Here is a 22,319-nt window from a genome sequence, read left to right on the forward strand (position 1 = left end):
CACAAACTAAGCCCTTAGCCTGGCACTGGCTGTAGAGGTGTGGCACTTTGCTTTGCCACAAGCAGTTGCAGGATCAGAACATAAAGGGCTTCTTAATTATAAAAATGTATGAGATTGTGAAAAAAATTAAGTTATTGCTAGGCTTCAAATAATATCTTCTTAAGATCCAAATTATCTTTCACACTTGTACTGTTTCTTAAATCAATCTGCTTTACCAAGATTTCATTACCGCATGGTACAGAAAAAATATACTTGGCTAAAAATCATCAAATACAAAACCCACTTGGGAAATTATTTTTGCTGCACCAGACTTCACTGGTATTATTTGTCATGTTCTTAATAATGGTTTAACATATTTAAAAAATCTGCAGTTTGAAAGAGGAAGTGCTCACTCAAGACTGATTCCTCTTGGGTTATTTTAAAATTTCACTTCTTACTATATGAGCAGAACACAATTGAACCATGATGCTTTTTTTGTTGTTGCTGTAACTCCATCTTGTGATGACACATTTTAAAAAAAAAAGTCTGAAGGCCAAATTTCATTCTTATAAAAAAGAAACACACAGTTTTCATTAATGTAAGTAAGTACAGCATTTGTGCTTCAAAGATAATCACATAAGTAAAATAAATCTATTTTCTGAACTAACTGGTAATGAAGAGTCTGATATTGCCTCAATATTGAAAGAGCTGAGCTAACATATTAAAATGCTACCAAAGGTTTGGGAGCAGAACATGGAAGAAAGGATAAGTGAACACATGATCTCCACTGAAGTCAATGGAGCCGACATGCACTTCCACTGAAGTCAGTGAAGCTACACGCATGAACTGCTAACCAAGAAGAATACAGATTTCAACATGGGGCTTGATGTGCACAAATCCAGTAAGATAAGATTATGCACAATGAGATATTAATAAAAGGAAGAAGTGCCATGTTCTTGGCTGCAGTTCAACTTCCTCCTCTTGTCTTGCTCACTATTTATAAATGGTATCACACCTTCCTGTCATCACAGGAATTTAACCAAAACAGTTTTAAAACTAGACCTGAATGAACATTACAAATTTCCTGCGACTATTCAGTCCAATAAAAACTTGCTCTCATGTTGGCTGGGTTCACACCCCTCTGGAGTTCACTTTATGTGAATAGTCCAGCAAATAGGCTGTGAAGGCTGTGAAAGTACACACTGAAGAGTATGTCCACAACCATGTAAATAGAAAAGTAAAATTGAAATTACAAAATGCAGTTATTTGCCTCAAAAACCTAATCTTAAGAGTCACTCCTGTAATCAAGTATCATATGACCTGTAAATACACAATCAAAACCAACCAACACTGTTCAGATTTCAAGGACTCGGATGGATCTTTTTCAAATATTCTCCAAGGAAGAAATAATTAAGCTTTAATTTCAAATAATGAATACATTTGTGAAAAAATAGGTACTACCAATTAAAAAATGAGTGACTCTTCCACAAAAAAAGCTTGAGATGTTAAGAAAATCTGCACTGTAGCAATGTTTACCCCTGAGGGGAAAGAATCTGCAACCTTTTTTGCCAACCATAAATGTAAAGCAGAAGTTCTAGCTACTACTTTTTTTTTTTACTTGGCCGTCTAAAAAAAAAAAAAGCATGACACATGGAATATGACCTTGCTGTATCCGTATTAAAGACATTTTGCCTGTGCAATATCCCTACACTGGTATAGCACTCCTAACCTAGATGTAAGCCAAAAGAATCTGGCTGGGGATTTAACCCTTGACTCTATTTCAAGAGTCCCTAAGGTGATCTTTGGTAAATCAGTTCAGTGTGGCTAGGATTTTCTCTATGCTCCATTCAAAATCCAAGTCCCCATCTCTCTCTGTCTCAGACCCCTAACTAAATAAAGGGAAACAATTTGCTATATAAGGAGGGTCTTCAGTGTATTTGAGGCCCCCTAAGGCCAGGTACAGACATTACACTTTTACCAGCAGAAGTGATCGGAAACCGGTTTATACCCATAAAAGAACAGATGTTTGGCAAGTAAAACTAGTCTATACCTGTAAAACTATACCTATAACAGAACAAAAGTTTCACACACATAGATGGTTTAAAAGTGGTGGCACCTGGTCTAGGATTTGCCCTCTTCCACCAAAGGGTGAATGTGTATGCTGTTTGCTACCAATGTAAATTACGCCGCTTACAGAAAACCGCGTAACTTATGCCTCAGGGTTGTGAAATGTCTGTACTTAGCCTACATGTTATGATGGGATTCATATAGGCAGATAGAAATGAACAACACATTACAAGCAATCTCTAACAGTCTCACGCTGGAAAACCATGGACTTAAAAACAGGGTTTGAATTATGGACCTTTGGAGAATTTAAGTTTATTTGCTCCTGTAACCTTAAAATACAAATATTTTGGGCCTGATTCATCACTATGTCATTCCAGTTTCTGGCACAAAAGTGAACTGACTGGTAGTATCAGGCCGTCCATTTTCTTTATCAATACACTAAGCACCCAGAAAGGCCACTACCAGGTAAAGTTATTCAGGTTTTAAAAGATTCTTGACATTCACTCACGATAACACGTTACAGGGAAAGTGAAAGCTTATTTTGAACTTTGAAGAAGAGCACAGATGAAGGGGGTGCAGTTTGACTGATATCATGCACATAATTAAACAGGAGACTTACTCTCCACTCCTCCAGTAGTGAAATTAGATTGACTGTAGAAGCCACTTACTTTAGAAGTGACAGGAGATTCAGCCTGAAACTGGACTTGCATGTAAATTCCTGAGGCAAAAGGGTCAACTTGTTGAATGGTCTTGTGCGAATTTTACAGTATGTCCAGTAAGTTGTGTTAAGAATACTAACTTTACCAAGGGACATATTGTGTCTTCAGTTGCACGTAGATTTCAGCAATCAGCACTAAACATTCAGATCTCAAGCAAGTACAACTATCTAAGAATTAGAAACAGCACTTCACTCACAAGACCACATATTCCCAACTAATGACCATGGACTGGCTTTCTGTGCTACATTTCTATGCAGCCAGCCCTTGTTAATGTAAGGGTTATACCCTAAGCATTTTGTAAGGGTGACAGGTAGCTGTGATACCTCAGTAACAGTCTGCATGAGCAGCCATCACAACTGAGCTAATTAAACCCATTACCTTGGGAGCTGCTATCAGCACAGCCATAGTAGCTTGAAACTCAGGGCATGCTAAATGCCAAAGCATTTACCTAGCTTCTCAGATGGGTTTTGCAGTCCCAGACCCTGATGGCCTCACCTACTGTCTGCCCCTCACTGGCAAGGGTGGAATTTCCTACTGGCAGCCTTTGCTTTTCCCATTTGCCTGAGCTTTGTGTCTAGGTAGGCCTTACATGGCAAGTTGGGACTTTACATCTCTGTGGGACTACATGGGGCTGAGTCAAAACTGAGCCTGCAGAAGAAAGACTTTTGTGGATAGGGCCATATTCTACACTCTGATACAAGTAATATTGTAGGCTATGACTACAGCAAATTTATAGGGGGAAAAAAGTTAAACAACTTTTATGATTTGTGCAGAATTGTAGTATATAAGTACTAAGCTAGCCAGTAAAAATTAAAACAAACTTCATTAAACATTAACTTCATGTTTCTCTCTTACCCAAGCACCCTGAAGCACTTTTAAGGGGTAGAAAAGCCTGCCCAGCTGGTAGCTTTTAATTCAGTAATTTTATACAAGTACTTCTGTTTGATATCTCAGGCATTTTTTTCTCTAAAAGAAAAACAGTTCCTTTAAATATCCAAGACATCTGCTACAAAGAGTTCTGCTGCTTTTTACCTTACAGACTATTCTGAAACTTCCCTCTTAAAGTCCTCTCTTGGCTTAAGCAAACTCATTTTATTTTTTAAGTGACTGTGTGAATTGGACAATAAAATATGCATAAATGCAAGAGAATGTGGGAGTTTGAAGCATGTGATTAGTGGAGCACAGTGTCAAGTGAGAGGGTCTTGAAGACTGTGGCTGGTGTGAAGGCTCATGAGGAAAGTTGTGGAGAGTGTGACTGTTGTGTGTGGGAGGGATCTCGACTGTGACGTGTGTGGGTGAAATGCTGAGACTGAGGTGGGGTGTGTGGGGGAGTCTTGGAGAGTATGAGTAGTGCAAAGTGAATGAGGGGCCATCTGTCTGTGAAGAAAGAAAATAAGCGAACAGGAGATTAAGAGTGTGGCAAGAGACGTAGAACAAAGGAGAAACCCAGAGGAGAAGGAACCTGAATTTAGCTATTGGGGAAGAAACCTAGTTAACTGCTTATTAGCCCAAACCAATGTCCTGAGTAGGACAAGTTTGCCACCTCCAGGGGAAACCTCTACATCAGGGACAAGCAGTCCCCTAGCACATGTGCCTAAGTGTGGCATGCAAAGGCATTTTGCTTGGCCCCTTCCCCAACATGCAAATGCCAGAGACGCGCTGCCACAAGAAGGATTGGGCCCCTCAGGGCTCTCCTGCCATCTGCCCCTGGCATACCAACATCTTACAAGTTGAGGGTCCAGGTGTTCTTGGCACTACGCCCACAAACACTGCCAACCCCTACTCTACATACACGATTGCTTGGGAGCAAGAAGGGTAGAACAGTCCAGCTCTCTCACCCTGGGCTATGCTGGGGGTCTGGAGGTCAGATTCCCTTCAGCCTTCTGGAGGACTGTATTGAGGGAAATTTCCCCAAACTTAGCATGTTTAGGGCTTCCCTTTCCTGAAAGTTATTTCAAGTTCTAATTAGATCCTGGTTTCTAACCCAAGCTCTGTCCATACCCAAAGCCCTTACCAGGAGATAGCTGGTGCCTGTAACTTGATTTAGCTGGTTTGTCAGGTGATATACGCTAAAGCTCAAGTTAAAGTGGCTAGTCAGCTGCTAACTTGATTACTTTGCGGTGCAGACACTGAGTCCAGCTCCTTCCATGGCTTATTATGCATCATCCGTATTACTACAGCGCTTGAGAGCCCTAAACGACAACCAGAACCTTATTGCATACAAGGATTCACAATCCCGTGTGCTCAGAAAGGACAGAAAGGTTTTCCTACAATGTTCTGGGAAAGAATTCACAGAACAGTTCAGCTTACTGAAAAACCATGGAATATGCTCCCCAGAAGCCTTTTAGCACTACATATAAGCAAGTACCTGTGGCAACAACAGCTTGGGCTTTATTTTTCAGTGTGACTAGCCAACCTAAGCTAACTCTAGGAAATAACTCAAGTTAGATCACTATTACTGTAGCAAAGCAAAATCATTAACATCATCATAGAAGATGTGAACTCCAGGTAATGAATTCCATAACAGACAAATGCTGATAGCCAGCAGCAAGGACTGACTTGCCAGAAGCAGCCTTAATGGGTACATTTTCTCGGGATTCGCACATAGGAACCTTGGTGGCATGATTTAAAGATTTACTTTACTTCTTGAGGACTTTGTTGAGGGAGATTTTTCCAAACTTAGAATATTTAGGGCTTCTCTTTCCCTCAGTTGAAAGATGAGGAAACATGGGGATACACACCCAGAGCCTGGGGTACTAGATGAAAGGGGAAGTGAGTTTAAATCTGTTTTTACTTTACAGGTCCCAGTACTGCCAATCAGTGGCTGCCCTTCTCAGCACTTCCCAGCATGCCATGTGTTGATGTCCTGCCATTACAGAGCCCCCATGAAGGACGACTGCTCCTTCACAACCACAACCTCCCTTCCATTGGAACAATGAAACTGTTGCCTTTCAGGGGAGCTCGCCTCACAACATTATGGCCCTAGTCTTGAATTAATTCAATTCAACAGACTATATGGACACAGCAAGCTAAATCGAACTTTGCCAAGGCACAAACGCAGAAATATTTGGCCTAATGTGGTTACTTTAAGCATCCACACTGTGAATTTGTCAATGTGTTTAATGGTGTATTTTTACCTGGGGAGTTGGTTATCCACTTCAGCCATTGACCAATTGTAGGGTTTGGTTTTGTTGGTTTTTTTTAAAGAAATTACACCGTGGAACAATTTCAAATGTTTCATAAACATTTTTTGCACAAATTGCTAAAAATGACAGAAAATGTTCAGAACCCAATGTCTATAATGGGTTCTACCAGATATGAGAAATTATTTTGTAACAACTGTTGTCTACAACATCAATTTCAGCTGGGTATACACTTCCCTCTGTAGTACTTCCCAACACGCAAAAAGACCAGCTGCCCCTCTAGAAGATATGTTTTATGAAACAATACAGGATTAATTGGGTAAAATTCTAGGTCTGTGTAATACAAGAGGTCAGACCAGGGGTTTAATGATCGCCTACGGCCTTAAAAGGCTATAAAAATACAAAAAAAAAATCTTTAGTGCTATCAATAAGCAGACATCAGGGATAGGTACTAGTGACTAAATTAAATTTATATGTAGAGTCATCAGTGCAGAAATTAATGACACTAAGCGTGTTCAGTTAGGAACTTTCAATACCAAGATGTTGGGGGGGGGGGGAGGAGGAAGGGAACAACAGGTTCTTACATGTGGTCACAACTCGAAGTGTGAAATTAACAGAAGTAAAGAGTTGAAATTTGGGCTCCTATTGTCATGTCAATGATCCAAAGGGGACAAAAAGCTTCCATCATTGGCAGCTGGGGCCTTCTCTGGCATAGAAGAAATCCTAGCAGGCAGGGTGGGGAGGGATTGCTAGCACCAGGCCAAACCTTTCCGTCAGCATAGAGGATGTGCCGGGGAAGAGACCACAGCACAGTGTGACCAGCCATGCAAATATTATAAAAGAGGCCACAGCTGCAACTAGACTCCAACTGTCCCAGGAATTCATTTCAGGTCCTTCACCAAGAAGAGTTCACTGCGATAAAGGATCAGGGCCAAAAGTTTAACAAGACATACACCAATTAAATAATTCTCTTCCCATTGTAACTAAATATTCATATCAGGATTCTGGTATTTCTTTTATGAATGACCTACAAAATGGTTTATGATGCAATAAAGGAAACTGACAACATCAAGAGGAAAAAAAATGAATTTCTTTGTGGAGTAAAACTCTCCTGCTGTAAAGAAAACTAACTGGCTTTATTTTATTTATTCATTTCACTTAACAGGACAGTTATTATTTTGTCTTTGAAATCATGGCAGAATGAGTTAAATAAAAAATATATAATTTCTTTAAGATTGTGAGTCTTAAAGAAATAACAAGTAAATAATATGTTTTAAAATAATATAAATATGTAACTTTTGTTGTGAATTTTAGGGAGACATAGGGATTGTAAAACTAGCCTGAAATTGTGCTATTTTAATTTTAGCTTAAAATGTGAGCTGAATGACAAGGTGATTTAAAGATGCCAGTGCTGGTAAATTCAAACTGGCCAGAAAAATTCTGTCAAAATCATTTTTCAATGTAAACTTCAGTTCCTGCAAAGTTAAAAGTTGTCTGCCAAGTTTCATTTTGGGCTGATTTGACCAAAATCTAAAATATTTCTATCTGTTGAAGTAAACCAAAACACATTTACCCCCATTTCAACAGTGCCTTATAAGGGACTTCCACGACCCCAATCTCTTCTAGTGTCAGAGTTTCTTAAACTCCTCCTATAATGTATCATGGTCTCCCCTCCAACCAATTTATGTGCTGCTTCATGGGAGTCACTTAATTGTAATGCATCATGGAAGATGTAATTTGCCTAGGAAACCTGACCCTTGCAGAACCATGAGGGAATGGAGTATTGTGGCCTTGTAGAGTAGATGCAACTTAATGTAGAGCTGACTCAAAACAAAATGTTCTGGTTCAAAAATATCAAAATGGTTAGGTCATTTTCTAGGGAGATTATGTTAAAAATGTTTATTTTGGGGGGGATCCTTGACAGAATTTCAGCCTTCTTTGCTTGGGAAAGTTCAACATCTCAGAAGATGGCGTTTCACGACATAACACATGTTAAGTGATGAAGCTGAAGAGGTCCCGAACATGCCTTTTTCTAATATATTTGAAGTATGAAACTTATTAATGCAACAACAAAAAGTTTCCATAAAACACCAAAAAAGCCTTTTCACAGGTTGAAAACAAATATAGGCTACCCGCTCTGGACATTTAAAACTATAAACGGGAGGAAAATAAAGGAGTAGGAACATAAATAAATAAAATAAATCTGATTTGATTTTGTTTTTAATTATTTTTACTTTTTCAAGGGATGTATTTAAACACCTGGTTTCAAACAGTACAGGGCTGATAAGTGCACACCTTGTGGTAAGAGCTGCCCATGTGAATACGGTTTTGCAGGACAAAGGCCCTTAAAAATTCTTTCTTCACCATTTATTTGATCCAGCAGTGAAATCATGTTTGTGATTTCACAAATGTTTACAGTCAATTTTGATTGCAAACACAAAATAATGGCCACTGTAGGACCAGCAGCAGGAATTGTAACTGCATGTAAGAAATCTGTCAAACTCACATAACTTCCAAACAGTACTGAAGCAGTTTCTAGAAAAGCTGATTTTTATATTAAATACACTTCTTTTCTTGAACAAGTCAGCCACACAGTTAGAGGTGCTTTTCCAAAGGGTCATGAACAATGGATTTTATGAGCTTTCCTGTCATATTAACCCTTGATAGTTCAGTTAGAAAACTATAAGACCTTGGCCCACAGTCCTTGATTCTAAAGTCTGGTGGTTTCCCACCACTCTTGAGACACTGAGAAATTCAAGCAGAAAGTTTCTCTATTGCCTTAATCAACACCTTTGCCTCTGTCACTGGCAAAGATGACCCAGGAGAAAGGAAGATTTTTCTCCTGGAAAGACAGAGCAGCACATCACAATAAATAGGATCAGTCAGGGATGAGAGAGAGTGAAGGAAATAAAAAACAGGAGGGGAAAAGATCTGACAGTGTTTAAGGCCATATCCAGACGAGCACAGCTGGGGAGTATGTGGCACCGCAGATGCGTCTTGCAGCACCAAGTACCGCATATTCAGTTGTTCTCCCCACTGCAAGGGAGCAGAAGGGGGGGAAATGACCCCTGGATATCTAGAGGTCAAAAAAAAAAAAAGGCACAGAGCAGAGTGATGCACATGGGGACAGTGCATACCACTTAAAACCGGAGCCTGGCCAGCCAGAGCCACACTCCGGCTGCTGGCCAAGCTCTGACCAGCAGAATCACTGCTACTATAGTCCCAGGAAGTCTCCAGGACCTCAGGTAAGGCTGCTGGTGCCATCCCAGTGCTGGCCCCAGTCTCTTCTATCCCACCTGGCGTAATATGCTGTGTGCCAGAGAGTTTATGGTACAAGTGTTCCCCAGGTACAACTAGTGGCGGCACAAGGCATCCCACTGCTAGTTGTCCCCAGCAAACCAAACATCCACGCTCATGTGGACACGGCATAAGAGTCATGATTTCAAAATATATCTCCACCAAAAGAACAACAGAAGTTTTTGCTAAATAAATCCCTTTGTGTCCAAGGCCTTTAACATATCAAACTAATGACTAAGTGATACTCACCATTGAAGGGATTGATCTTTCTCGTGATTCTTAAAGAAATAGAATCTTTCAGCTCTCTCTTCTTTACACACTGAATACCCAAATTCTGAAAACTAGAACAATATATTATAAGACTTAGTAATAAAAAGCCAAATCTGTTTCACTTAATCAGACATCTAAAAAATGAATTTTAATTACGGGGGCGGGGGAATCATATTGAACATCCTTTGTCACGAAGGTATCATGGTAAAAGATTGTGTAGGACATAAAAAGAGATGGAAAAAGAGCCATCATGACACAAGAAGGAGCATGAAACAACTGAAAACAAGGATTTTAAATCCTTCCAAGAATACAGATCAAAAGAAGGAATCCCTTAACAAAAGAGAACATTTTTATTTTCGTTGTTAAATCATTGAAGCTTTGCATTTGGTAAATTAGCAAATTTAAAACATATCTGATCAGAGTCCCAGCTGGAGTAAGTTGGTAGAGCTCCTTTGATATCAACAGAGATATATCTTAATTTACTTCAGCTGAGGATTGCAGCAGAAAATCCAAATCTGCAACAGTATTTTAATTTTTTTAAATTAGTATGAAATCTCATGTCAGTTATAGGAACAGTTCTCAAGAGCAACACAGTTCTTTATTTGCATATGAGGTCATTGGCAGCAGAGGTGGGGGGAGTCCCAAAATCTGATTCTTTCCCACATGGAAAAACCATGACATCATTAAGCTGAGGAGATGTAAAGCAGGAAGTAAAAGTCTGAAGGCACTTGCCATCGATTTCTGCTGCTGCTTCTCCAGAAGGACTGGCAATTCCCTCCCATTGAAACCCTAAGACATGCCTATAAGACTGAGATGCAACCTGACACTACTAGAGCATCTCTCTCCCATACCACTGGCTCAATACTTAGCCAGTTTTCATTCTCTACACAGACCTCATGCTGAGCTCAAGTCTGTATTCTTAAAAAAGGTGACTTAGTTTGTCTTGGTTTAATTAAATTACTCTGGCTCTGTTTTGGTTTCCTGAATTCAGGATTTGTTGTATATGAAAAAGTGCTATTTCAGTCTCATTTTGTTTTACACACACTACTTTTTTAGATCTTGTCTATACTAAAACTGTTTTCAGGGAGCCCTGGATCCAACACAATTAAAGCATATTTCAATTTTGTACTGCAAATTGGACCTTCATCATGTCCCCAAATCATTTGACAGTCCAAGGTTTCCAAAAGTATGGATAGATGATGTAGGTCCCATCAACACTATGCTACTTTTAAAGTAAATTTGACCCCTCATTAAGTGATGGAACAAGAGCTACAATGGCTCCTGATTTGCATATGATTGTATCAGATCAGTGGCAGGGTAGAGGTGGGGAGACAACAGGGGAACAGCCACATTGGGTTTGTTGTATAGACAGGGAACTGGAAAAAGTAGAATAGGTTCCCAGAAAGCAGCATAGCCATATATTTTTCTAGGTCCTTCCTATTATAGCATCAGTCCATAATAAATCATATATGAATATGTAAAAATAAAAGATACATGTGAGAATGGACATGTACAAAACAACATTTACCTGTGTAAAAACTGACAGCAATTATTCTACTACTGTAGAGTACGTTCTGTTATCAATAGGGACCTACCTAACTCATGGCAAGAGACAGCAATTTTCATGGCTTGGTCATGGCCCAAAGAGCTGATTTATATGGTGGCCTCTCCCCTCAGCGCTGATCAAGATGGAGAGGCCCTGGGGCGAGAAAGGATGAGGGGACGGCCACCATCTTGACTGCCAGCTGCCCTTCAGACATCCCAGCCCCTCAGCGCTGATTACTGGAGAGGCATGAGGGGGCAGCTACCATCTTGGCTGCTGCTTTCATGCCACCCTGCCAGTGGCAGTGCCAGCCACTGGCCTGCACTGAGGAGCCAGCATTTTATTTTTATTAAGTATTTTTGAAGGGTTGATTTCCAGAGAAATTGTAGCCAATGCCATTTTTTGCAGCAATCACACAGATGACCATGTTCCGCAGTTTCTGAGAAAACTGCAAACCCATGATTTAAGTAGGTCTCTAATTATATCAGGTACCAGGCATTTTGTGGGCTGACCTGATCTTTGAAAGTAATAATTATAATATAATAAAATAAATAAAAAGGATGTCAACCCCTCAAGCGTTAACCCTTTCCTGAAACATACTGGTGCCATTCTGCAAGTTATCATCTGCTATCTAAACAGACACCTTGAACAGAAGAGATCAGCTAGAATCAGGGTGGTCACTCTCAAGTGTCAGCTGACTAAAAATAAGCAGGGAAAGCATTAGGGGGAAAAGTAGATACAAGAGATTAAAACACACATCAAAGCAGACTAGACATGAACTTGGAAAAAACATTTCAACACAGAAATAGCCACAAGTTACTAATATATTCAGTCTGAGACAAATCCTGGCCTGCCCTTTTGGCCACAGAGGCCTTAAACATAGTGGATATTGCAGACATCTCTGGAATGAAACACAGCAAAGTATAACAATATACAGCATTGTCATTAAGAAAGAAGTTTGCAAAGGAAGAATAGAAGATACTTTCTCCCACTGAAGCTACCCAGGGAATTTCAGAGACTAAACACACAAGAATTTGTCATAGTAGAATTTAGCCAAAGTATTGGGGCAAATTACCTCACTATCGCAAAAAGACGTGTGACAAGACCCTCTGTTTTGCCACCCATCCAAAAGAGGGCATCTCCAGCAGCACAGTGCTCCATGAATAGTGTTGGTACAAGCCTTTTCCTCAGTACAGACTCAGAAAAGTGTTACAATACTTGTTGCCAACACCTTCCAAACCACAAAAAGAAAGACTGATATTCAACTTCCAGATCTGAAAATGTTACATGATTCATTCTTCTTAAAGTGATTACACATTCATTAAATACAAGTATTTATCTATGTTGGAAAAGTTCCATGGAGACTTATTTGAGGCTTTCTCCCATTAAGATCTTAGTTTGTGTGTGAGGTAAACACCAAATGGAAAAGGTGCTGGTGGCTTATGACCAATAAGCACAGTTGTAAGGGGCTACACAAAGTCCAAGGCTGTGGAGAATCAGACCCTTTGTTTTCAGAAGGACAGTAAGAGACAGCTTGAGAAAAAGTGAGAAACAGAACTGTGGGAATCCTTGAACATCAGGACAAGAAACTTGAATTTGATCTTTAAAAAAGAAAGAGAGAAAAAAAAAGTCAGCGGAGGGATGACATCATAAGAAGGACAAGTAGAGAAAAAAATCTTTGTAGCTGCCTTTCAAACGGCTTGGAGAGAGACAGCATATGTGTAAAGGGGCCAGGCAAAATGAGGCTAAAGCTATCAACAAAGGGAAAAAGGGTTTTGATGAGAACTTTAGCTGTCTGGATAGGTATTTTAATGACACACACATGACTGTGTAACAATAAATCTTCATGCTTGAATTTTATTTTCCCACCTGCTTCTCTTCTGCATTGTTTATTTTCTCCTAAGTGATAATCCAAACATTACACAGCACAGAGAAAGCAAGCCACTTAGATGTAAACCCTTTTAGGGAAATGACCAAAGTTCACACCTGCTACAGTTCTCTATGTTCTTGCCTTTATCTTTTGTGGCAGAGATAGATTTATTATCAACTTCCATGCATGCTACTGCTAATTTAGATGTTCATGGGACCCTAAGCAGCAATGTAAGTATTAAATGGGAGTTGTGCCTGTTTATACCAAGTTAACTTTGGATCAAACTTTGCCTCTAGCAGCAGAACCTTCTCCACTGAGACTCCTCTACAGAGTCCCACAAGACACTGTTCTTGGTCTTCTCTATTTTTATTATGTGCTGATTATTATTTATACTTTTAATCATAACTACTATGTTCATACTGATGATACTCTACCATACCTATCTTTCAACACATTTAGGCAAGATATTCATAAGTGACTACAGTAGTCTAACCTGAAAAACCCTTTAGTGGCCCTAATGTCCACACAGGACAAACCCCATTTTGGAATGAGCCTGAGATAATCTTGTTGAAACGTAGCTTGCTTGATGCATGAATGTGTCTCAATTGTGATATGTTTATGTGACCATGTCCTTAGTTTCTGCTGAATCTAAATACATGAGGAATGTGGGGCTTTATAGAACATCAGCTCTTCCATAACTGCTTGCATGTGTTATTTTATACCTCAAGGTAAATGAAAGCTAACTAAGGACAATGTAGTCCTCAATGATAGAAGGGTGAGATGACAGAAGTTAGCTTTTCAATTACTGTACCGGCGCAGTTACTATAGAGCAGTTGATGTATTCTGGCCTTCCTTTATCTTTCTTTACCAAATGTGAACAGTGTGTCAACCCAGAGGCACTGTCTTCCAGAGTCTACAGAAAGACTGCAACAGTACTTCTTGAAAGGTGTGGGTTCCCCTAAATCCCATTCATCTCCTTGAAGCACTAACTCTAATTATGACAAATAAAATGTAATGACTATTTTTTGCAACAGGTCACTTTAGTGCACAGAATGGGGAAGGAAGGGAGTCAAGCCAAGAGACAGGTGTTCAGAGCTGCCAAATGTGTGCATGTGAGAGAGAGAAACAAAGACAAGGAGGGAAGTGAGAGAGATGGGGGGGAGGGGAGATTGATAAAAGAAGACAAACAGAGGGCAGAAAAAGTAATGGATCTACTGCTCAATATATATCTTTTTATTGATGGCTGCTGAATCTAACAATAAAATACTGAATAAATAATAAACTTCCAAGGCAAAACAGAGTCCCCTTCACAGAAGTTTTGTAAGATTGCCCAGGGTAAGTTTCCTCTCTCGGAATGATCTGGGGAGCCCACAGAAAGGCACAAATGTCAGCTCCTACACAGAAGTTATCCCAATTGTTCTTTTAGTCTAGTGACTAGATTTCAACAGCATAAAACTGAACTCAGTGCTGCTACTTACGATATGACTCTGCGCTCTGGTCCAAATTCAGCTTCATAGTAGCCATCCCTACAGTCCTTTCCAACCAGGTCGTGAGGGTGAGGCTTGTAGGGCTCATTCTTTGTTACTAATGTTATCCTTATTTTCACTTTTCCAAAAAAGTTAACAATCTGCAAAAGTGTATGGAGAAAAATGTTCACATTTCTGCTTAAAAACTGCACAGGTTTTGAACAGATTTATTATGTGCTCTATACATGCCTAACATGGAATACATGTTGTCCTATAAACGTTACAGAAAAAAAAACAAAGTCAACTGAGCATTTCACATTATGTTCAGCTGAATTACTGTTACACAAAATTAAAAGCCAATACTGCTCTACTGAAAATTCAGAAGTTGTTTCACCACATTATCATTCATTTCACACTAAAAGCCAGTGACAGAACAATTAAACAGTGTTTTCCTTTATATTTCAGCTACATTGATACACTACAGATATCTACAATGCCTACAAAGTATTCATCTTTTATTTGTAAAAAAAGAATCACATCATTAGCCAGTTATTCTGACAAAATTACCAAGGACTTTGTAATGAAAAAAAATGTCCTAAGTTGTTAAAACAGAAATCAACATTTTGACATTCTAATTCTAATCTATGTTGCCATGAAAATGAGAAGAAAGGCTTCTCCTTGCTTCACATATAGTGCTCTCTTAAGATCCGATCCAATGCTCCACTAAATCAGTAGAAGCCTTTCCAGTGACTGCAACAGGCTTTGGATCAGGCTCAGTGAGCTGGAAAAGGGCTGACTCTTCATCCAGGTGCTCTGCACACAAGCGAGTTGAAAACTGATTTATTACAGCATCTAGATTCCATTATAAAGACACACAGTTCTGCTTGGAAACACAAGGAAACTTCTACTGAAGGGCAACTGTACATTGAGAGGGGGGGAGCAGGATTTTTTCCATTAATTTCATCTAGAATTGGATAGGATCCAACTCTTAGGATCCCTTAAATAACCGAGGGTCCCATCAGTAAAAGCAAGAGGTAACTTTCATGAGTAGAACAGGTCTCTTGATGTAGGGTCAAAGCTTCAGGCCCTTACTTGAGCAGGGGGGAGAAGGGGGAAGCATTCTACTTTGTGCCTCCAGTGAAACATTCAGGATGATATGTGGAGAGCTCAACACGAGACTCTCACAAGATTCTTTGGGATAGTTGGAAACTGTTTTCTTCTTAGTGGTCCTTAGATACCTGCAGCAAATTCTGCCCTTGTGTTGGTGAGTCTATCAAAAGTCTATGGGGGTTGAGTGGGCGAATCTAAAAGTAAAATTTGGCCTATACTGGTTGAAGCTTGGAAAGCAAGTCGGAGGCACATTCTAGGTGCATGTTTGTACGGATTAAATCCCTCCTCCCCTACTTTATACCCCACAGCTGTTCCGCACTCCCTGTCCACATATTCCAAGATTGAAACATTCATTGTATGCCTTTCTTCCTAACTGGCCCTTTCACCTTGCCCTATACTTTCCTGGTGTCTATCATCCCTTCCCTCATTCCTGAACTCTCATGTGAATTCTTTCTATCAGTCTTCATACAACTGTCTCCTTTTTACCTCCACCTGGTTCTCTCAGGCCTTTCCTGTTTTCTCAAAGCTCACACCCTAGCATAATCTTGCTCTGACTTCCTCCCCACCGTGTTTGTCCTTTACTCTTGTAATCCATTTCTCTCCCACGTCCCATTGATTCCACTGATGCCACTCTAGCTAAGTTTAGTTATGACAACTCCTTGGACTCTTCACCCCTCCTCCTCTTCGATACTTCCACCTCTGGTGGGGAATCTCCCTTATAGTGATCAGTACCTTCCTCCAGTCCTTGGAGCGGCAGAAATTCACTTAGAAATCACTTCAGTGCCACTATCAGCAATGAACAACTTCATCAGCAACAGACACCTTCAGTCATGGACCAGAAGCCTCCTTTACTTCGGATTCTAGTTGTTCCTCATTTGCTCACATGAGTCATATGCTCCAGCTACTCCCTGAACCTGTCCCCTAGACCACAGCTCAGGCCTACAGCCCCTTCAGCAGCTTGCACAGACCATTCTCCAATTATCAGAGAAGTGGTGCCAGAAAGTCAGAAGGAATTTTCTGCCAGCTCTGGTCAACCAAAGCTCTACAAAGGTGAAAAGGCCACCTTCTCCTGTTTGCTCAGCTCCTGGCCAGTCACTGCTCTAGGGCAGGGCCATGTTTCACAGCACTGCTGTTACTCTCAGCATCACTGTCCACAAGATTCTTTGCCTCCAGCTCTTACAGGGAACACCTCCAATCTTTCAATCTGTTCTCTGTTGGTGCCCCAGAAGCTTCCATCATTGACCCCCTCTTCTCTACATACAGCTTCCAGGCACATACTTTATCCCTGGGGATGTGTGTGCATCCAGGGTTCTGTACAGGCTTGGGAAGGAGAGGCATTGGAACAGCAACCAGCCATCCACAGGTGGCTGAACCCCCACACTTCTAGCTTCCCGTCCCAATAAGACCATGCAGCAGTAGCAGCAGCCAGGGACTTTCAGGTAAGTCTCCCCACAACTTTGGCAACCCCTGCCCTTCATGCTCAGTAGCACCTCAACTCCCCTCACTTCCCATTCATCCCCTCCCATGTCTGCTGCTGTCCCTGGCTCACCTGGGGGCAGGGGTTGCTCCAGAGCTGCTCCAGCCAGGCTGCATGGGGATCTGGGCTTAACTGAGGATAGTAGAAGTAGTGGCAGAAGGGTTCCTTCTGCATAAGCCTGCCCTTGACCTGGCAAAGAAAACCCAGGGGGACCAGGCAGAGAGAAGGAAAACAGGCTTCAGGGTCTAAAAGGTGGGTTTGATCATGTTATCTCACCCCCTCAGGATCTGCCCCCATCTGAGGACATTCATGTCTTTCATGGCTTCCTGATGACTCCCAATCTACCCATGGCCTATCCCCACACTGTTCAAGTCTCTTCATCTCTGCCAGCATTGCTCATAAACCAATATAATGTTGAGAATTTATTATAGACCACTAATCACCAGGGATCTTGATTTTCCATTTCCTATGGAAAAAATGGAGAAAACCATGAATTTTCTTCTTTACCAGAGGAAAATGCGGATTTCTTGTTTTACCAGAGAAACCCATGGATTTTGCAGTTTTGCAAAGAGCTCTCTGCAGGCTGGCAGAGTTCCACCCTGCAAGGGGCTGGGAGGGAGAGGGTGATTAGGCAGGGGGCACCACGTGCATGTACATGCACATGGCCTAAGGTAGTCTGGAATAGCTGGGTGGCGGGGGGATGGAGGCCCTCATAGTGAGGGAGGGAGTGAGTTGGGTGTGCCTGGGGCTGCTGCCCAGCGAGGCAGTGCATGGGGCTTGGGGCCCAGGGCTGCAATGCGTAGCCGCAGGGCCCCAGTGGCAAGTGGTATGGGGCTGCAGGAGGCTCGTTGAGGGGGCGGGGGTCAGGAGCCGGCTCCCTGCTGCTGCATGCACTCCTGGTGGGTCGAGGAGGACCCATGCCTCCCAGATCTGTGGATGGGATGAGGCAGGCATGGGCTGCCTGCTACAGACTTGGGCTCCCTGCCCTGCTGTCCTCCCCCATGGCCTCTGCAGCCCAGCAGGTGCAATCTGTCACTGTAGGGAACAGCAGGGCTGTGCGGGGATCTCCTTGGGGCTGCAAACTCTGTGCTGCCCTGGCAAGGTGTCCCCTGTGTGCACAGTAGCAGTGGGAGTAGTGGTGCGGGGCTGTGCCCCTCACTGCTGCTGTGCATGCAGGGGACACGTCACCAGGGCAGCATGAAGCTCACAGTGGCAACAAGCTTCTCAGTGTGGTCCTGCTGTTCCGTGCAGCACTGGGTTGCATTAGCTGAGGACCCTGGGGGAGGGCAGCAGGGCAGGGAGCCCAAGCCCACAGCGGGCAGCCTGTCTCTGCTGTGTGCACAGATCTGCCCTGCCTGCCCTGGGAGCGCGCACAGCGGGTGAGGGGGCCGGCTCCCCTTCTGCCCAAGCCCACAGCAGGGAGGCAGCAGGTGGGAGGGGGGGGGGGGGGGAGGAAGGTGTGGGGCAGGGAGCTGGGCTCTGTGCTCTGCTTCACCAATTCCACCAGTTGCTGCATCCTGCTGGGGGCAAGGGGCTGTGGACCCGGGTCCCTGGCCCCATAGCTCTGGCAGCTGGGAGTCCCTCTGGCAGGGCTGGGGGTGGCAGGGGGGCTATGCGTGAGGGCCGAAGGGCACCAGCAGGGCTGGGGGGCTGTAAAAGGGAGTGAGGGGCACAAGCAGTGCCAGGGTGTGTGTGCGTGCGGGGACGGGAGGGGCAAGTGAGGGTACTAACCAGGCCAGGGGCCTGTGGGATGGGGAGTAAAGGGCACCTACAGGGCTGTGGAGGGAGGGGAGTGAGGGGTCTTTCATTTTAATTAGAGGGGTTTTTAAAATCAGAGAATTTGTGAGTTTTTAATCAGGGAAAACCAGGATTGCTGCTAATCAGGAAGAAGAGGTCAGTGAGGCACTCTTCAAGCAGGTGACAAATGTATCCAAAAGCTATGGCATGGTACTGATAGGAAACTTCAATTTTCCAGACATTTGCTGGAAGAACAATGCAGCCAAACGTAAAATGTTAAGCCCATCTCTAACCTGCATGGAGGGCAACTTTCTGTTCCAGAAAGTGGAGGATACAACTAGGGGATCATCTATCTATTGAAATCTAGTTTCCTAATTTTGCTGACCTCATGCTTTCCTTGTCTCAGGATCTGGAATCCTGTCATATCATGATTCCTTCCTCCTAAGTTACCCATCACTTTCACGTCCTCCACCAATTCTTCACTGTTTGTCAGGGAGGAGGACATGGACCAGTGGCTTGAAGCTGCAGCAAAAGTAAAGTTAGACTGGATATCCAGAAAGACTTGTTCACTGTTAGAACAGTGAGGCAGTAGAACAGACTTCCTAGGGAAGCTGTGCAGTCTTTATCACTGGAGGGGTTCAAGAAGAGGCTGGACAGCCGTGGTTGGGGATGATGTAGGCATGGCTATGCCTATGTTCTACTATGGGTATTTCCCATGCTTCTGGGCTTTCTGGTTGCCCCTGCCCCACCCCTTTCTGCTACACATGTCAGGGGGTTTGGTTTGTAAGCCTTCCTCAGAGGCATTGGTCATTGGCCAAGACTGGAGACTTTAACTGCGGTGTGCCAATGCTCCTGCTGCGACCAAAGCCAGAGGTTCCTGGCTTAGGGATCTTGCCCCTTCACTCAGGATCAGACCAATTGCCACATTTGGGGTCAGGAAGGAATTTTACCCCCTGGTCAGACTGGTACAGTCTATGGGGGGTTTTGCCTTTGTCTGTATGGGGGTGTGGCCCTCAACCCGGGATCTCTTGAGCACATATTGATGACATTTCATAAAAGCAGGACATTGGTCTACTGTGCTTCCCTTGCTTTACCTGTGGCAGTTTAGGGTGTTAGATCTGGGTTGTCAGGGCTGACGGTAGTCTTATGTAGAATTTAGATTATGGTTTGTATGGGATGGCTTGGATAAAAACAATCCTGCCTCAGGTAAAGGGTTGGACTTAAGTGACCTCTGGAGGTACCTTTCAGCTGTACTTCTCTATGATCCTTCATGGGTCTCCCACCATCAACTTCAATGCAATATTGCAAAATGGGTCTCTCATCAACTATCTACCTTACCAAATTTCTTCATGATAGAATATTTCATCAGCCACATAAACTTATATTCCTTTGCCCCAGTCAAGCAGGCTGTTGCAAAATCTTGCCACTATGTCCTCTACCACATGTTCAAACTATCCACTCCCCTCCATTTCTACTGTCCATAGCTTGTCTATACCTTCATCATCTCCTATCTGGACGACTGTGACCTACTTCATCCTGCACTTCTCAATATTCACCTTATTTCTATTCACTCTCTCCATAACACAGCCACCAGAATCTTCTTCCTTCAGCTTCTTTGACCGTTTTGTCCCCACTTCCCCAGACCCTATACTGATTCTGCATCGCCTCTCTCTCACCTTCAGAATTCTTGTTATGGTATTCTCTACACAGCTCTTGCTCTGAATTACTGGTTGCACCTGATCCCTCAGTTCCCCTTAACAGAGGCACAGATAGACAGCTCCATGCCTGGGGCAGCCACCAATGCTCACTGCATTGCTGGCTGCCAAACTGCCAATCACAACAGCATGAATTGGCTACCATCGCAGTCGCACCTTTTTGCTGACCACTGAAAGGCAGTGCCTGGAATTGCTGCCCTGGTCATCACCCACATTTATGCATCTACCCAATAATCCACCTTCCTACCTACTACCTTCAATGACAAGGATGTTCATAGAGTTTACATTTTTCTAGGTTTAATCTGGACTACAGCAGTCACTATATATACTTGGATGTCTATAGTCTGAATTAAAATTGGCTCAAGTCCGAATTAACTAATCCTTATTGAATGAGGATTAAAGTTAATGCAGACTAGGGCAGTCTAAACTAGGCAAGTTAAACTGTATTAATTAACATATATACAACACCATTGCTTTTAGGAAAACCAGTCCTTAGGAACTAATATAAGCAGATAAGCATTGTAAATATCAATACCCTCAATTGCATTTTTGCAACACAACAGAGCCTATCAGGCACAAACCTTTACCAAGTCAAATGTGCAGACAACAACCCACCTGGACTAAGCATCAGGTCAATTGCACAGCATTGTAGCTAGCTGCAACAATATAACAGAGTTTAAACAGACTTATTATCACCTCCTAATTACTTCCAACCACAGCTAATTGGGCCTGTTAAGGAGCTGTCAATGATCATCTATTAAATCTTAACTTGAATTGAAATTTGATTCAAACTGTGTCATGCAAATTGGTTAACATGGTTTAGAAAAAGTGCTTAAATTCCTTTTCCAGTAACGACACTGTCCTGAAACCATGGTAAGGCTAGGAATTTCAAAGTCAAAATAAATCTGACTCGCAATCTCCAGATCCTACCCTCAGATCTCTGGATTTTCCCAGCTGGTAAGTAGAAGGGAAGAGGCAGAGGAAGAGGGAAGGGGTGGGAGGAAGATCAAAGCCCCTGCAGGGAGGGAGGGAGGGAGTGCGGCAGGAGCAGGACGGGTTGTCCAGAGGTGGTGGGGAAGGGATGCAGAGGCAGGATATCCACTGTGGGCTGGGGCTCTGTGCCCTGCTGCCTTGCCCTGGGAGCTCAGCTGCACAACCCCAGTGTGCCTCCTGCTGCCGATGTGCTGTGTGGCCAGTGTGCCTTATGTCCCCTGCCTGCCTGGTGGGAAGCAATGGCATCACATGGCTGAGCTCTTGAGACAGCCTGCCTCTGTCCCATGGGGGGCCATGTGCCTCCATCCCCCCACAGGGGTGTGCACTGCAGTGGGAGCCATACTCCTCCCCTCTCCCCCCCACCTTTGGGCAACCTACCCTGGCCCCAGGGATCCAATCAACCCTGCCCCTGCTCCTGCCCCACTCTCTCCCTCACCGTGGGGGCTTCAATCTGCATCCCCAACACTCCTTCCTTCTCCCCCCTGCCCCTTTCCCTCCACTTACCAGATGAGTCCTGTCTGTGTCTGTATGTGTCTGTTTGCTCCTTGCTCCCAAGCCACAGCCTGCCCAGCCAGGGGCGACACATAGGGGGTGCATATGGGTGTGCATACACCCCCTGAACATGGCGGTGGATGCCCTACAAAAAGTTGCTGCCAAGCTTGTGGGTGGACGCCGCTCACCCATCCCCCCCATTGGCAACAGTGCCAGTGGCGTCTGTGGACAGTCAGTGATCCCTGCTGGCCACTGCTGACAGTGTACGGCAAGTGGTCACCATCCTCTGGTTGGCACTTGCTACCCCCCCCTCCCCCTCCCCCTCCCCACTGTCGACAGCATCAGTGGCGTCTGCGGGAATTCCTGCTTACTGCCACTGCAGTCCTGCACCCAGCCCTGCTGTTGGCTCTCAGTCCTGACCCACAATACCCCACAACCTGC

General features: G+C 43.2%; 1 protein-coding gene across 1 annotated transcript in view; it reads right to left on the reverse strand.

Annotated features, from left to right (window-relative positions):
• REL (REL proto-oncogene, NF-kB subunit) overlaps positions 1 to 22,319 on the reverse strand; it is a 43,789-nt gene that overhangs the window by 13,872 nt on the left and 7,598 nt on the right. Inside the window, exons 3-4 of the mRNA XM_019549230.1 lie at positions 14,367 to 14,515; positions 9,455 to 9,546 (exon numbers count right to left, since the gene is read on the reverse strand). Of these exons, the coding sequence (XP_019404775.1) occupies positions 9,455 to 9,546; positions 14,367 to 14,515 (241 nt within the window). The remainder of the gene's footprint in view (positions 1 to 9,454; positions 9,547 to 14,366; positions 14,516 to 22,319) is intronic.

This window comes from Crocodylus porosus, unplaced genomic scaffold (assembly GCF_001723895.1).
Source record: "Crocodylus porosus isolate Cpor-Errol unplaced genomic scaffold, CroPor_comp1, whole genome shotgun sequence".
Classification (NCBI taxonomy): Eukaryota; Metazoa; Chordata; order Crocodylia; family Crocodylidae; genus Crocodylus; species Crocodylus porosus.